This window comes from Eucyclogobius newberryi, unplaced genomic scaffold, assembly GCF_026437365.1.
Source record: "Eucyclogobius newberryi isolate DKJ021-1_F unplaced genomic scaffold, fEucNew1.0.hap1 SCAF_11, whole genome shotgun sequence".
NCBI lineage: Eukaryota > Metazoa > Chordata > Actinopteri > Gobiiformes > Gobiidae > Eucyclogobius > Eucyclogobius newberryi.
This window is the reverse complement of record NW_027315735.1, coordinates 35,580,741-35,596,560: the sequence shown is the minus strand read 5'-3', so window position 1 is coordinate 35,596,560 and position 15,820 is coordinate 35,580,741. Positions and strand designations below refer to the sequence as shown.

The following is a 15,820-nucleotide window of genomic DNA, read 5'->3' as shown; positions in this document are numbered from 1 at the left end:
AATACTTTTCACTGTACAAAACACTTTTTAAATTTTAACATTCATAGTGGTTTCTTTGTTATTATTTTGAGCCTTTTTACAAAACAATAGTTTGGATAAAGATCTAATTCAAAAAGATTCATTTGGATTTGGAAGTCTAAATAAATAAAAGTCTATTTTCCGAAAACTACTCAGGAAAGGTCCAGTTGTTGTGCCATTCTAGTTTGAGTTTAATGTTGTTAAAATGAGGCTAAAATGAATAGCTGCTGGTTTTAAGCTAAGTTGTAAGTTCATTTGTGGAACTTATGGCTTTTATTTCCAGCAAATCACAATGAAAGTGACATTAGAACACGGTTTAAAGGGTCAAAAAAGAGAATTAGGCGTAACATAGGACAGTTTAATTCAAATACAGAGGCTGGAACAGTTAACGCAGTTACAGGGACCACACTCCACTTCTGGGAGTTTATTTCATGTTTTTCATGAACTTTACAACAAAAAGAGTTGTTCTGAAAGTTTGAAAGATTATTCAGCTTTAGGCAAGACACTGTTAAGCTTTATTGTAGCTTTATTATAGCGTTTGGTCACTTTGCTCATGACACGTCCGTTTGTCCGATTTGTTTTTATTATTTTATTAACTTTCCATTGTGACTTCACATCAAACTTAACATTATTGTACTCGACCACATTCTGACAGAACGTACTAAAAGATTTGTTATTTAATTCTAAGCCTGATTTATTCAAGTTTAAAATCTTTAAAAAAAATAAGCGAAATTTGAATTTTCACAAAATTGTTCATTTCGATCAAATTTACTCAAAAACATAATAATAAATCCAAGCTCTGCTCTGTAAAAAATGCTTTTGTGTGTAACAAAATGAACTAATACATTTAAACTTGCTCTGTCCATTTTACAGATTTAAATGACACAAATTTACACAAATTTGGGTCATTTTTACACATTAATGCCTTATTTCTGTCTGAAAACATAACACGATAAAAAACATGTAATATATTTTTTTCTTGTGTTATTGTGAGTAAACAGCAGCAGAAGTTTCACATTTATATCTTTAAATTTAAGATATTTTCCTGTTCAGCCGCAGCGTCTCTCGCCTTGAGTTTCTGTGGAACAAAGCGCCGCAAAAACCTCCATTTATTTCACATTTCTGAAACGTTATAACCCGCGTGTAAAACATTTATCTGAACGTTTCGAGTCGACCGAAAACGACCGTAACTGGGCTCGAAACGTGTGAGTGAAGTATATTGTTTTTGTCCGTTAAAGTTTGGAAAGGCTTTAGTTTTCGGTTGTGGATTGAGCCATAACGAAGGAACCGCATCGTTAAAGCGTCTCCCAAACAAACTAATCCAAATGTGTAACTTTAAAGATGCAAAACCAAAATGTTCGTTCAGGATTTAAGCTCGATGCGTGGTTCAAGTGCAGGGACAGAGCGTATTTATTTAAAACGGGAGACGCAGTGAGATTAGGAGTAATTTTAATGAACATTTCACTATAATTCACGCCGACATGAGATGAATTTTAATTGTGTTTTGAGGTTTTATCATAATGTAATCGTTAAGTCGACTGGTTTTGTTGTGATTTTGTTTTGTAAAAAAAAATAATAAATTGTTTGCTCAACATATGTTTTTGTTGTTTGTTTGACACTTCGACTTGGCTAATATTTTTAAAGCAACATAAATTCTGCGCTTATGTCTTGTCTATCTTTATTATGAAAAATGTATATTTATTAACATATTTCCATTATATTACTGATTTACATTATATTAATTTGTATTTATTTACATTTATTTATGTTTAAGTATTTACATTTATTAAAGTATTTATTTGCATGCTATTTATTGACATTTATTTACTTTATATTACATTATTTTTAAGTGGATTCGGCTGTAGAAAAGTAATAATAGACTAAACATATTAAATTATACAAACATAAATTCATTGTAACACTGATTTTGAATGCGTTTTTAAAAGAAACCCGCCCACTTCGCAGACGCCGTGATCCGTCGCCATGGCAACGCCACGTCGTCCCTTACGCACAGCTGAGGGGGGGGGACTGCGTGTCACGTGACCTTCGACTCTGCGCTCTCCGTCCGCGACACAAACGCCGCTCCGTCTTCTGCTTTCGCCGCCCGTTTTTCCGCCTCCCGCCGCCGCAGACACGCACCCACGGCCCCGCGGGACATGCGGGGGACATGAGCGCGACCGTCCCGAGCCCCACGGAGCACCGACGCCCCACGTAAACCCGCGGAAGGAGCGGGGAAAGCCGGGGTTTGTCCAGCGAGGTGAGCGTTGACGTGTGGCTCGGGGCTGCTAGCATGACAGCTAATGACAGCTAGCGGCGATTATTCATGACATTTATGACACAAACGCAATCAAAACGCAACCAAAACGCGCAATTAAACCCTGCTTTGCCTCCTTTTCTGCGTCTGTCCGCTGTGACAAATGATCTTTAAATGTTATTAGCATTTTTGGAACCGCTGCTAATCAAAGTGTCAGATTTACCACTGTTTTTGAATGCGTTTTGTGCAATGTTATTGTAATGAATGCTAGATACTGTAATTAATGCTAGATATATAACGCGAAATGCCTTAAGAAAAACTAAACTATATACGTTTTAAAGCATTGTTTACGTTTTAAAGCATTGTTTACTGAGCAGCTGTCATTTTACACACTTAACCGAAAGATAGCATTGGTAATTCAACGTGAAAATTCAAGTGGAAGTAAAAATGTGGCTTGTTAAATACAATTATGCATTAAAATGTTGTATTTTTGCTTTTGTAGTTTCAGCTGAACCATTACACAGACAAAACTCTTTTAAACACTATTCTATTCTCAGCTTGACTGCAAATAACCAGCGTATAATTAGTTTGAATCCAGTTCAACGCTGTGATTTCCTGGTGGTTCTTGTTCTGACACATGAAATGACTGAATCCTGGTCATAGATGAAATCAGGTTATGATTATGTCACTTTGCTCGAGGGAAACAGGCTTTAAAAGTCTGAACATTGTCAGATTACTTCAGCTTCAGGGGAAAAGCAAACATGTCGTTCACTCTTAAACGTCTCAAACATAACATAACATGACATAATTAATCATATTCGGAGGTGTTTTTGGCGTCGCTCGGTGATAAATGGTGATAATGTGTTAAAATGTGGCCGTGAATGTGTTTATTAAGGTTAAAGTGTCAGACAAATGTGAAATAACTGTAAAATTAGTCACGGAATTGCAGAAATATATCCTTATTTGGAAGTTGACAACATAAGTTTTTCACATTTTTAATTTTGAATCAGCTTTTTTCAACATTTTGAGATTATTATTATCATTATTATTATTTTATTAATATTATTTGTATTTTTTATTACTATTTATTATCATTATCATTATTAGGCCCGAGCGCCACAAGCTGGCGAGAGGCCTATTAATCTCGTAAGGCCGTGCAAAGCACGGCTGCAAAAGTGCGCACGTAGTGCGCACGAAATCGAGCGCGAAGCGCTCGCCCACTTCCAAACACTCACTAACGCACTCCTTCACTCACGCACGCCCCGTGCATACTAATTAGTAGTAGGAAAATGGAACTTTACCGTTGTAAACGGGCGAAACCCGTGCAAAAGTGCGCACTAAACGAGCACTTTACATTGGGATGACATCCCCATATAAAGCACTCATTTGCCCTAAGTAGCTCACGAATACGTTCCCCATCTCTTGCATGTTCCGTGCATATAAGCATGTAATGCAAAAATTGAACATTATTACTGTATAGAGGGCCAAAAACACAAAGTGGGCGGAGCCCACTCAAAATTAACGAAAGTACCCGTCAGTGACCAGGGACCCACACCATGAGATAGGAAAGCGCGAGCGCTTTCCGAAAATGTATAGTTTATGATATTTGAAAAATGGGAAACATTGTTTTCGCATCGGAATATTATTCTTTCTTTCTTCTTTCTTCTTTCTTTCTTTCTTCTCGGGACCAACCCCCCTATTTTTCACCCAGTGAACATTGACGAAAAGTCACAAAAATGTGCACACCTCTAAAAATCGTGCCTCTCTACATTCTGGCTATTTCCTTTTTCTAAAATAAAAAAAATTGGCGCGTCAGCGCCCCCAAATGTACCAAAAATGCATTGAGAGATGGGAAATGACCCAAAAAAAATCTGATCGTAGAATCATGAAATTTGGCGCAGAGGTAGATGGTGACAAGAGAAGTAAAAAATATTATTACGGCAACGCTGTCCGCCCAACCAAATGTCGGCCATATTGCTTCAAAAATGGCTAAACATGACTTCGGAGTTTTTCCAAACGTCGTACTTTTACGAACTCCTCCCAGGGCGTTGGCTCTAAAAAGCTGAAATTTGGTGAAAATGCTACTGAGGAGTGGGACATCAAAAGTTATTCAAATTACATTGATACCTGTCACGGTCTCTGTGCGGCGAAGCCGCAAACTGTAGCAAGAATTTCAGAAATCTCCCAAATTTAACATTTCTGCCGTTTGCGCAGATAAAGTCCGAATTGCGTCAAATTAGAATCAGTTGTTAAACTCTTTGCCCTAAACCTACTTGAAGTGAAATTAATTAATTTGGAGCCACAGCGCCCCCTACAGAATTTATATGGAGGTTATATGTTTAGTTTTGCGAAATTATCTGAAATTTGACACAAAACTCAATTTTAGCATCCCCATCAAAAAAGTCAATGAGACCCATGTCATAATTGTTATGGCTTTGCCGTAACGATGACCGAAACCTTCCATGTTATTCCAATGGGGAAATCGCCAGAACATGTTTACACTTTAGACTTTCACAAACTCCTCCCAGGGCGTTAGCCCTATTAACCTAAAATTTGGTGAGACTCATCTTCAGGGGTGAACTGTCAAAAGTTATCCACATTTTTATTCTAAGAGTCACTGTGTCTGTGCGGCAAAGCCGCACATTTTGCCAAGAATTCAAAATAAAATTGCTTTTTGATGGTAAAACAAAGGGGAGAAGATGTGACAGCGTCACAGATTCAGCAGTAGGCGTAATAAAAGGACAATTGGGGCACGTTAGCGCCCCCTCCTCTTGCGGCTTGGCGGCTGCGTGGCGAGGGCCGATCATTGCCGCTTGCGGCTATATTTATTATTATTACTATAATAATAAGCAAACAAAGCCGATATTCATCTTTACCATTTTGTCAAAACAACATTCATGACATTAAAAATCTGTCTCCATGGAGATGTTATTGTTATAACCGTGGCATGGCATTAAACGTCTCCATCTCCATTCACGCGTCAATTCTGTGGCAAGGCAAGCCCACTCGCACGCACCACAAGAGCGTCTGCAATTGAATAAATGTGTGGTAAATGTGTGATAAATGTATAGTAAATGTATAGTAAATGTGTGGTAAATGTGTGATAAATGTGTGGTAAATGTGTGGTAAATGTGTGATAAATGTATAGTAAATGTGTGGTAAATGTGTGATAAATGTGTGGTAAATGTATAGTAAATGTGTGGTAAATGTGTGATAAATGTGTGGTAAATGTGTGGTAAATGTGTGATAAATGTATAGTAAATGTGTGGTAAATGTATAGTAAATGTATAGTAAATGTATAGTAAATGTGTGGTAAATGTGTACATTTGTATTTAATCATAATAACCGTTAATATTAAAACGAGGGAAGATGCAAAATTATTTGTTTGTGTTGTTGCTCATGTTATTTGACTTTGTTTTTATTTCTTCATTTTTTCTTTAATTCTTTTTCATTTTTTTTTTTATTGTTTCCCTTTTCTTCTTATTCCCCCTTTTTTTTTTTTTTTTTTTTTTTTTTTTTTTTGTAAAAAGACCAGAGAGTAAAAAAATAAGAATAATACAAATAATGAAAAATAATAAAAACAATGGCACAATATGATAAAACAGAAATACAAGTTGATCAGATTTGTTCATTTCCAAATCAAGTCTGAATGTTAGTTTTACGTTTGCCTGATGTCACAAACAAACAGACCTTTTTACAACAAATCAGGCGTTCTAGAATCAAATGAAGAAAATGACATAAACATTTCAGATGGTCCTCAATAATGCACTTTATTTGGTCGTTAATGTATTCAAAAAGCTCTGTGTACAATATAAATAACCGCTTGACTAATGTTTAATGGCGTAGTGTGGAACTTGACAGCAAAAGCAATATACCATGCACCTTTAAACCCTTTAATAACCCTTTAACTCGTGGTGAAGTGGGCTGTAAATCCTGCTCAAATAACATTCAAACAGAAGCGACTCGGGGCGTTTCGCTAGCCGCTTCCACTTTCTGAGGCGAGCGCGAAGTCGCTGAGTCGTGCTAAACGCGGTGACACTGCGTCGCCGGGTCACGTGCCACGCCCGTTGCATCGCCGGGCGGTCGGAGCCGTGTGCCAAAGAGCTGCAGGCTTTGATCAGGGACGGGCTGCCGTTGTCAAGGTAACGTGTGACGGCGTGATAACCTGTGTGGTTGAAAGCTGCTGACGCTGTAGTTTAGCCCTTTTAATGCCGTTTAAAAATGTGACATTTATGACTGGATTTTTCCTTTTACAACTGACTAAAGACAAAGTTATGTTTTATTTTATTGTCAAATCTGTAGATGCAAAATGATAGTTTATTTGTGTTGTTGCTGCTGTTATTTGATTCGAGGAGGAGGGGTTTCTGCTGAAAAGATCTATTTTTTCTTATTTTTCCTTTTTTTCCCCTTATTTTTTCTTCTTTTTTCCATTTTTTCTTATTTTTTCTTCTTTAATTCTTCTTTTTTCCCCTTTTTTCTTATTCCCCCCTTTTCTTCTTTATTTCTATTTTTTTTCCTTTTTTTCTTCTTTATTTCTTTTTTTTTTCCTTTTTCTCTTTTTTTCCTTTTTTTTCTTCTTTATTTCTTTTTTTTCCCTTTTTCTCTTTTTTCCCTTAATTTCTTTTCATTTCTTTTTCTTCCCCTTTCTTTCTTTTGTAAATTCAAGAAATTTCCAAAAAAAAGACCAGACAGTAAAAAAATAAGAATAACACAAATACTGAAAAATAATAATCACAATAGCACAATATGATAAAACAGAAATACAAGTTGATCAGATTTGTTAATTTCCAAATTAAGCTTGAATGTTAGTTTTACATTTGCCTGATGTCTGTTCCTATCTCAGTCCAGCCCTTAATCGTTTGTGACGTTTGTGGCTTTTCTCCCGTCGCCAACAGCAGAGCTGAATCCCTCTGTGATGTCATCAGTGTGCGACACAGAGACAGTTTAAACCGTGGTTGGACTAAATCAAGGTGTTTTATGGTCTTATTGCAGCGGCGACGTGTCACTGTTACAGCGTCTACAAAGACTCCGCCTCCGAAATGATGGCCTCCAGCGATGTCGACCGCAACGACGGTGAGTTCACAGTAACACCACACGACGGTGAGTTCACAGTAACACCACACGACGGTGAGTTCACAGTAACACCACACGACGGTGAGTTCACAGTAACACCACACGACGGTGAGTTCACAGTAACACCACACGACGGTGAGTTCACAGTAACACCACACGACGGTGAGTTCACAGTAACACCACACGACGGTGAGTTCACAGTAACACCAAACATGGACACGCCCGTAGATGAAACAAAACCGATCAAAAGTTGATCCTCTGATAGTTTTATAATTCCATCAGAAATCCGCTCAAATATAAGTCGGTCTGAGCCGCCAAAAGTGAACAAACAAAAATAAAAGACAAAAGTGGCTTCATGGTAATTGTTTCTGTTTAAAAATACTTTTCTGTTGCATTCAACAATTAAATATTGGGAATTTTTCTATATCAGAAAATGAAGAAGAGGAAATACAGTCGTGTCTTTGGCTCTGATGTTTGACCTTGTGGAGAAGTTTACACTGCACTTCTCTTTTTTTGTTCAGTTGAGACTTGTTTTAGAACGGCTCGTGTTTCTTCCACATTGTTTTTATCGTCCGCGAGCAAATGTAGAGTTGATAATAGGACAGTGAGATGTGTGTGTGTGTATATGTGTATATGATACATGTGTATATGATACATGTGTATATGATGTATGTGTATATGATGTATGTGTATATGATGTATGTGTATATGATGTATGTGTATATGATGTATGTGTATATGATACATCTGTATATGATGTATGTGTATATGATGTATGTGTATATGATACATGTGTATATGATACATGTGTATATGATACATCTGTATATGATGTATGTGTATATGATGTATGTGTATATGATACATCTGTATATGATGTATGTGTATATGATGTATGTGTATATGATGTATGTGTATATAATGTATGTGTATATGTGTGTATATGATCCATGTGTATATGTGTATATGATACATCTGTATATAAGATAAGATAAGATAAGATATTCCTTTATTGTCCCACATGGGGAAATTTCATTGGTGCAACGCAGGTAGATACAGAGGTAGATCCAGAAGAACAGATCACTTATAGGAAGTCTGAAAAACACTTTCAGTAGAAGATCTCCTATAAATAAATAAAAAACTCCCATAGACAAATGAATAAATAAATACACAAATACCACTGCATGTGATCACGACAGTAATTGCACATGAATATGTGTCACGACAGCACATAGATTGCACATGAATTGCACATGAATTGCACATGAATTCCAACAGCAATTGCACATATGACAGAGTTGCACATCAGTATTAGGTTAGGTCAGTATTGCGAGTGTTCAGTACTAACAGTTTTTGTTATAAAGTCTGACAGCAGCAGGAAGGAAAGACCTACGGAACCTTTCCTTCGCACATCGAGGGTGGATCAGTCTCTCACTGAAGCTGCTCTCCAGAGCGGACAGAGTGTCCTGCAGGGGGCGACACTCATGGTCCAGCATAGATGTGAATCTAGCCAGGACCCTCCTGTCCCCCACCTCCTGCACCGAGTCCAGAGCACAGCCCAGGACGGAGCTGGACTTCTTGATGACTCTGTCCAGCCTCTTCCTCTCCCTCTCTGTGATGCTGCTGCTCCAGCAGGCCACACCTACAGGAGCTGATGCACCACAGAGTCATAGAAGGTCTTCAGGAGTGGCCCTGTCACTCCAAAAGACCTGAGTCTCCTCAGGAGGTAGAGCCGACTCTGGCTCTTCCTGTACAGTGCGTCTGTGTTATGAGTCCAGTCCAGTTTGTGGTTCAGATGAACACCCAGGTACTTGTATGAGTCCACTCTCTCAATGTCCCGTCCCTGGATGTTCACTGGTGAGGGGGCAGTGGGGTGGCGTCTGCGGAAATCCACCACCATCTCCTTGGTCTTCCCCGCGTTGATGAGGAGGTGGTTCCGCTGACACCAGTCCACAAAGTCCTGTGCCAGTCCTCTGTACTCCGCGTCATCGTCGTCCGTGATGAGTCCGATGATGGCAGAGTCGTCGGAGAACTTCTGCATTACACAGCTGCCCGTGTCATGTCTGAAGTCTGCAGTGTAAAGGGTGAAGAGAAAGGGCGCGAGGACAGTGCCCTGGGGCGCCCCCACACTGCAGGTCCGAGTGTCAGACACACAGTTCCGGGCTCTCACAAACTGGGGTCGGTCTGTGAGGTAGTCCAGGATCCACTCTGCCAGGTCATACTCCACACCAGCCGTCTCCAGCTTGTCCCTCAGGAGCAGCGGCTGGATGGTGTTGAAGGCGCTGGAAAGATCGAAGAACAGGATCCTCACAGAGCTGCCAGGCTTTTCCAGGTGAGAGAGAGAGCGGTGCAGCAGAGAGATGACGGCGTCCTCCACTCCGATGCCAGACCGATATGCAAACTGCAGCGGGTCCATGGCTGAGCTCACGGTGGAGCGGAGGTGGTCCAGGACCAGCCGCTCCAGTGTCTTCATCAGGTGGGACGTGAGAGCCACTGGCCTGAAGCTGTTGAGGTCTTTGGGGCGCGGTGTCTTAGGCACAGGTACCAGACAGGAGGTCTTCCAGACCTGTGGTACCACCCTCAGCTTCAGGCTCATGTTGAAGACATGCTCCGTAACTCCACACAGTTCATCTGCGCAGGACTTAAGGAGCCTGGGGCTGATGCCGTCAGGTCCTGCTGCCTTCCTCACTTTAATCCTCTTCAGCTCACTCCTCACCTGTGCTGCTGTGACAGTCAGTGGTTGGCAGGGGGACCGTGTGCTGGGGGGATGGGTGAGTCCAGGCGAAGTGGGGAGATGATGGTCCGGGGCAGATAAGCGAAGAGGAACAGATGCAGGGCATTGTCCAGCTGTGGAAGAGGGAGCATGCAGCTGTGCAGGGGGAGGGGCATACATATGATGTATGTGTATATGTGTGTATATGATCCATGTGTATATGTGTATATGATACATCTGTATATGATGTATGTGTATATGATGTATGTGTATATGTGTATATGATACATGTGTATATGATACATGGGTATATGATCCATGTGTATATGTGTATATGATACATGTGTATATGATACATGGGTATATGTGTATATATGATACATGTGTATATGATACATGTGTATATGATGTATGTGTATATGTGTATATGATACATGGGTATATGTGTATATATGATACATGTGTATATGATACATGTGTATATGTGTATATATGATACATGTGTATATGATACATGTGTATATGTGTGTATATGATACATGTGTATATGATACATGTGTATATGATACATGTGTATATGTGTGTATATGATACATGTGTATATGATACATGTGTATATGTGTGTATATGATACATGTGTATATGATACATGTGTATATGTGTGTATATGATACATGTGTATATGATACATGTGTATATGTGTGTATATGATACATGTGTATATGATACATGTGTATATGTGTATATATGATACATGTGTATATATGTATATATGTGTATATATGATATATTTGTCGAGACACTTGAGGATTATAATCAGATAAATCCACAGAGTGATCCACAGACTGTGACTCACCAAAGCAGCTTCTGTGAGTGTGAGTCACAAGGACTCACGACATAGTCCAAAACACTAGGACCAGAACCAGCAACAGAACCAGCACTAGCAACAGAACCAGCACTAGCAACAGAACTAGCAACAGAACCAGCACTAGCAACAGAACCAGCAACAGAACCAGCACTAGCAACAGAACCAGCACTAGCAACAGAACCAGCAACAGGACCAGCACTAGCAACAGAACCAGAAACGGGACCAGAAACGGGACCAGCACCAGCAACGGGACCAGCACCAGCAACGGGACCAGCACCAGCAACGGGACCAGCACCAGCAACGGGGCCAGAACCAGAAACGGGGCCAGAACCAGAAACTGGACCAGAACCATAAACAGGACCATGAACAGGACCAGAACCAGCAACAGAACCAGCTACAGAACCGAATCCTAAATGAGCCTTCAGCTGACCCTGAGTGTGTGAGTGTTGTCGATGGTCGGAGCGGCCGATGGCACAGATTGGCAGCCAGGCTTCATTCAGTTTGCCCCAGGGCAGCTGTGGCTTCAGACGTGGCGTGTAAATCACATGATGTGACATTTCAACAGCCTGAGCTGGAGTCGTGAACCTTGGATTCTCGTGAACCTGGCGTCTCGCTCTGACTTCTGAGTTTTCACAGAGCGATGGCACGAGCCGCTCCTCGTGTCTGACCTGAAAGTCAAAGAGGCATTTGTGTACACGTTGTGAGGAGGCATCAGGGGCCTTCGGGGGTCCTCGGGGGCCCGGGCACGTGGCAGGTACCGCTTCATTAATCGTCTCTCCCTGAAGCTCAGATGTTCTACAAGGCCATCATTGAATCCATCCTCACCTCCTCCATCACCGTGTGGTGCGCTGGAGCCACAGACAGGGACAAACAGAGACTACAGCGCCCTCTGCTGAGACGGTGATCGGCTGCAGACTTCCATCTCCAGGACTCTGGGACGAACAGGTCGCATCACAGCCGACCCTTCTCACCCTGCACACGGACTTTTCAAGCCACTCCCCTCAGGCAGGAGGCCTCTCCCCTCAGGCAGGAGGCCACTCCCCTCTCAGGCAAGAGGCCTCTCCCCTCAGGCAGGAGGCCAGACCACTCCCCTCAGGCAGGAGACCGCTCCCCTCAGGCAGGAGGCCGCTCCCCTCAGGCAGGAGGCCTCTCCCCTCAGGCAGGAGGCCTCTCCCCTCAGGCAGGAGGCCGCTCCCCTCAGGCAGGAGGCCTCTCCCCTCAGGGAGGAGGCCGCTCCCCTCAGGCAGGAGGCCTCTCCCCTCAGGCAGGAGGCCTCTCCCCTCAGGCAGGAGGCCGCTCCCCTCAGGCAGGAGGCCAGACCACTCCCCTCAGGCAGGAGGCCGCTCCCCTCAGGCAGGAGGCCGCTCCCCTCAGGCAGGAGGCCTCTCCCCTCAGGCAGGAGGCCTCTCCCCTCAGGGAGGAGGCCACTCCCCTCAGGGAGGAGGCCACTCCCCTCAGGGAGGAGGCTACGGTCCATCAGGACCAGAACCTCCCGTCACAAGAACAGTTTCTTTCCCTCTGCCGTTGGACTCATGAACACTGCCTAAGCACTTTTATTTTTAATTTTATTTAATATGGACATAGCATTTACATTGGACGAACCAGATGCAATGTTTTAAGTGTTATAGTATAATATGCTCATTTTCAACATCTGTCCATAAGGTCAATTTAGAGTTTCCAATGTTGCCTCACACATGCATGTCTTTTGCACTCACTGCACTGTCACTTCCTATTGCACTACATAACTTTATATTTTATTTATGTACATATCATGCCCATTTCTAACCTTATTTTAACTGTACTTACCTATTTTGTATATATCTGGAGCTATTCATTGTCCATTGTTCTGTTGTTTGTGTTGCACTGAATCACCAGGACAAGTTCCTGTGTCTGTGAATTTTGTTCATGACAAATGGCAATAAACTTTATTCTGATTCTGATTCCAGTTTTGTTACATGGAAAGGTCACAGTTGGATTTAACATTATTTCAGAAACATTCAGAAGGACTAAAAAACGGTCAACTGAAGTTTACGCTTTTGTGATTCTTTTTACCGACATTTGACATTTGTCGGATAATTAAACTAAATAAAATTTAAAGTCATGTTTTAACACATTTCTGCTGGATGTACATAATGTCTGAATATTGTTGATACTTTTTAATTATTGAACCGGAAAAACACCCACTGAGCCAGTTTAAAGTTTTCAAATACAAATACACAAAAACACAATTACTGTATTTTCCGGACTATAAGTGGCACTGGAGTATATTTTGGGGGAATTTATTTTATAAAATCCAAGACCAAGACCATTTGATCTTGAAATACAGTTTAAAATAATAACAGATGAGAGAACATGGTGAATAGGTGTACGTATGCTAACGCTAACACCTTCAGCTACATGACGTATGCTAACGCTAACACCTTCAGCTACATGACGTATGCTAACGCTAACACCTTCAGCTACATGACGTATGCTAACGCTAACACCTTCAGCTACATGACGTATGCTAACGCTAACACCTTCAGCTACATGACGTATGCTAACGCTAACACCTTCAGCTACATGACGTATGCTAACGCTAACACCTTCAGCTACATGACGTATGCTAACGCTAACACCTTCAGCTACATGACGTATGCTAACGCTAACACCTTCAGCTACATGACGTATGCTAACGCTAACACCTTCAGCTACATGACGTATGCTAACGCTAACACCCTCAGCTACATGACGTATGCTAACGCTAACACCCTCAGCTACATGACGTATGCTAACGCTATCACCTTCAGCTACATGACGTATGCTAACGCTAACACCTTCAGCTACATGACGTATGCTAACGCTAACACCTTCAGCTACATGAGGCACAGACAGAACTGTGGTAAGTGTCTGGTATGTTAACGTAACATATGAACAGTTATTCAGATAACTATAGCATAAAGAACATGCTAACAAGTTTAGCAAAGCATCAATTTTACCCCAAATCACTAAATCCACTGAATTCTTCTTCCTCTGTGTCACTTCTAAACAACTCCACAAACTCCAGAGGTAGTGCAGATTCTTCTTCTGTGTCGCTTAGAGCCTAGAGCGCCCTCTTGTGGTTTTCAGGGTGAAAATGATGAATAATATCACATATAAGTCGCTCTGGAGTATAAGTCGCATCCCGGCCAAAACTATGAAAAAAGTCCGGAAAATACGTAGATTACATAAAGTGCAATGATTTTGGCGTGTAAAGTTCCACAGTTCATGTTCACAGACATGAATGAACTATTTAGGCGTTTCTTTCTGCCATTTATGCCGTCAATGAGCTTAAAAAGTCATAAATACACGTGTTTGATCTGGAGCTTCCTCGTGGTAACTGTATTTATCAAAGGAGTCGATGTTTGCGTTTGCTCCGTGCGACCGACAGGGTTTCAGTGTCGCCGGATTTCAGTGTCTAAAGCGTGTCGAGCGCTGCTGCTTTTGTACCTTTTGTACCTTTTGTACCTTTTGACTTTAGCGTCTTTTGACTTTTGGATCTTTGGATTAGCTTGGGTCACATCGGCCAGAGAACGTGTCCAGGTTTGTGGTGCTGCAGGTTTACGATGAGCTTTAAACGTTGTCCTAAGGCGCGGCGATGTTGACTGAAGTAATACTTCTGTTACCGTGCTCTTCAATTAGTGATTTGAATTAGAACGGTGCATTTTACGGCGAGCGCCAGATTCTACGTAGATACAGTATGATCGAGCTGACGACACTCGTTACAGGTAAAAGCGTTGAATTTTCAGTTATACGACGACGTTCTTGACATTTAGACGTGAAGAGGTTTTAAACCTGATCGACGACACGCAACGTGACGACTGGAGCTGTGCGATTGAGGTTAAAATCACAATTTGAAGGGACAGAAATCACAAAGACAAAAACGCAACTAAAAGTGACACAAACGCAACTCAAAGCGACACAAACGTAGCTAAAAGCGACACAAATGCAACTCAAAGCGACTTAACGTGACTTAACGTGACTAAAATAGGATAAAACGTGACTGAAAGGGACTAAAAGTGACTAAAACATTACTTAAAGGGACTTAAACATGACTATAAGCGCCTAAAACAAGACTTAAAATGCCTAAAACATGACCAAAAGCGACTTAAACGTGACTTGAGCGGCTGGAACGTGACTAAAAGTGACTAAATCGTGACTAAAAGTGACAAAAACATGACCAAAAGCAACAAAAACGTGACTTAGTGATTTAAATACGACTAAAAGTGAAAACCCCCAAAAAAACAGACTAAAAGCGACAGAAGTGCGTCGAAAAGCGAAACATGACTAAATGTGACAAAAGCGTGATGACGTGACTCGTGTGACTCTTTTGTTGGTTTGTCAGTTCATATTTCAGTCTTTGTGTCGATTCTGCTGCTCGTGTTGAAAATGAGAACTTTAAACAGGATCCTGCTGCTGAAACAAACAGAACCGTTCACCTCGCAGCTCCAGTGACATTTGAGACTATTTACAGTGAGAAAACAACAGAAGGTAAAACTCCATTTGACACAATCCAGAGCTCAGTCGTATCAGTTCACTTTTTGAGGAACCTGTATTTTTTCAGAAATGATGCTTTAAATCCTTTTGGTTCCTCTTCCCACCGCGAGTAAAAACTGCAACTGGCAATTATTTTAATATTCGATGAGTCAAACGATTATTTCTGTTGAAATGTGGTGACTGAAGGCGTCTAGACAAAGATAATACAGCCGTTTAATGTTTGTAAAAGGCTTTTTTGGCATGTTTTAAGTCTATGGTCCAGTAAACGATGGCAAGGATCAAATTACGATTAACATGAAAATATCAGCATCTGTGCATCATTTAAAGGGGAAATATGATTTTAAAATTGACCATAAACAGAATGTTCCCTCGTCATTCA

General features: G+C 41.2%; 1 protein-coding gene across 1 annotated transcript in view; it reads left to right on the top strand.

The window, feature by feature from the left end:
* The first annotated feature begins 2,259 nt into the window (after positions 1–2,259).
* slc36a1 (solute carrier family 36 member 1) overlaps positions 2,260–15,820 on the top strand; it is a 47,426-nt gene continuing 33,865 nt past the window's right edge. The window contains exons 1-2 of the mRNA XM_072440027.1: positions 2,260–2,275; positions 7,265–7,345. Of these exons, the coding sequence (XP_072296128.1) occupies positions 7,312–7,345 (34 nt within the window). The 5' untranslated portion in view covers positions 2,260–2,275; positions 7,265–7,311. The remainder of the gene's footprint in view (positions 2,276–7,264; positions 7,346–15,820) is intronic.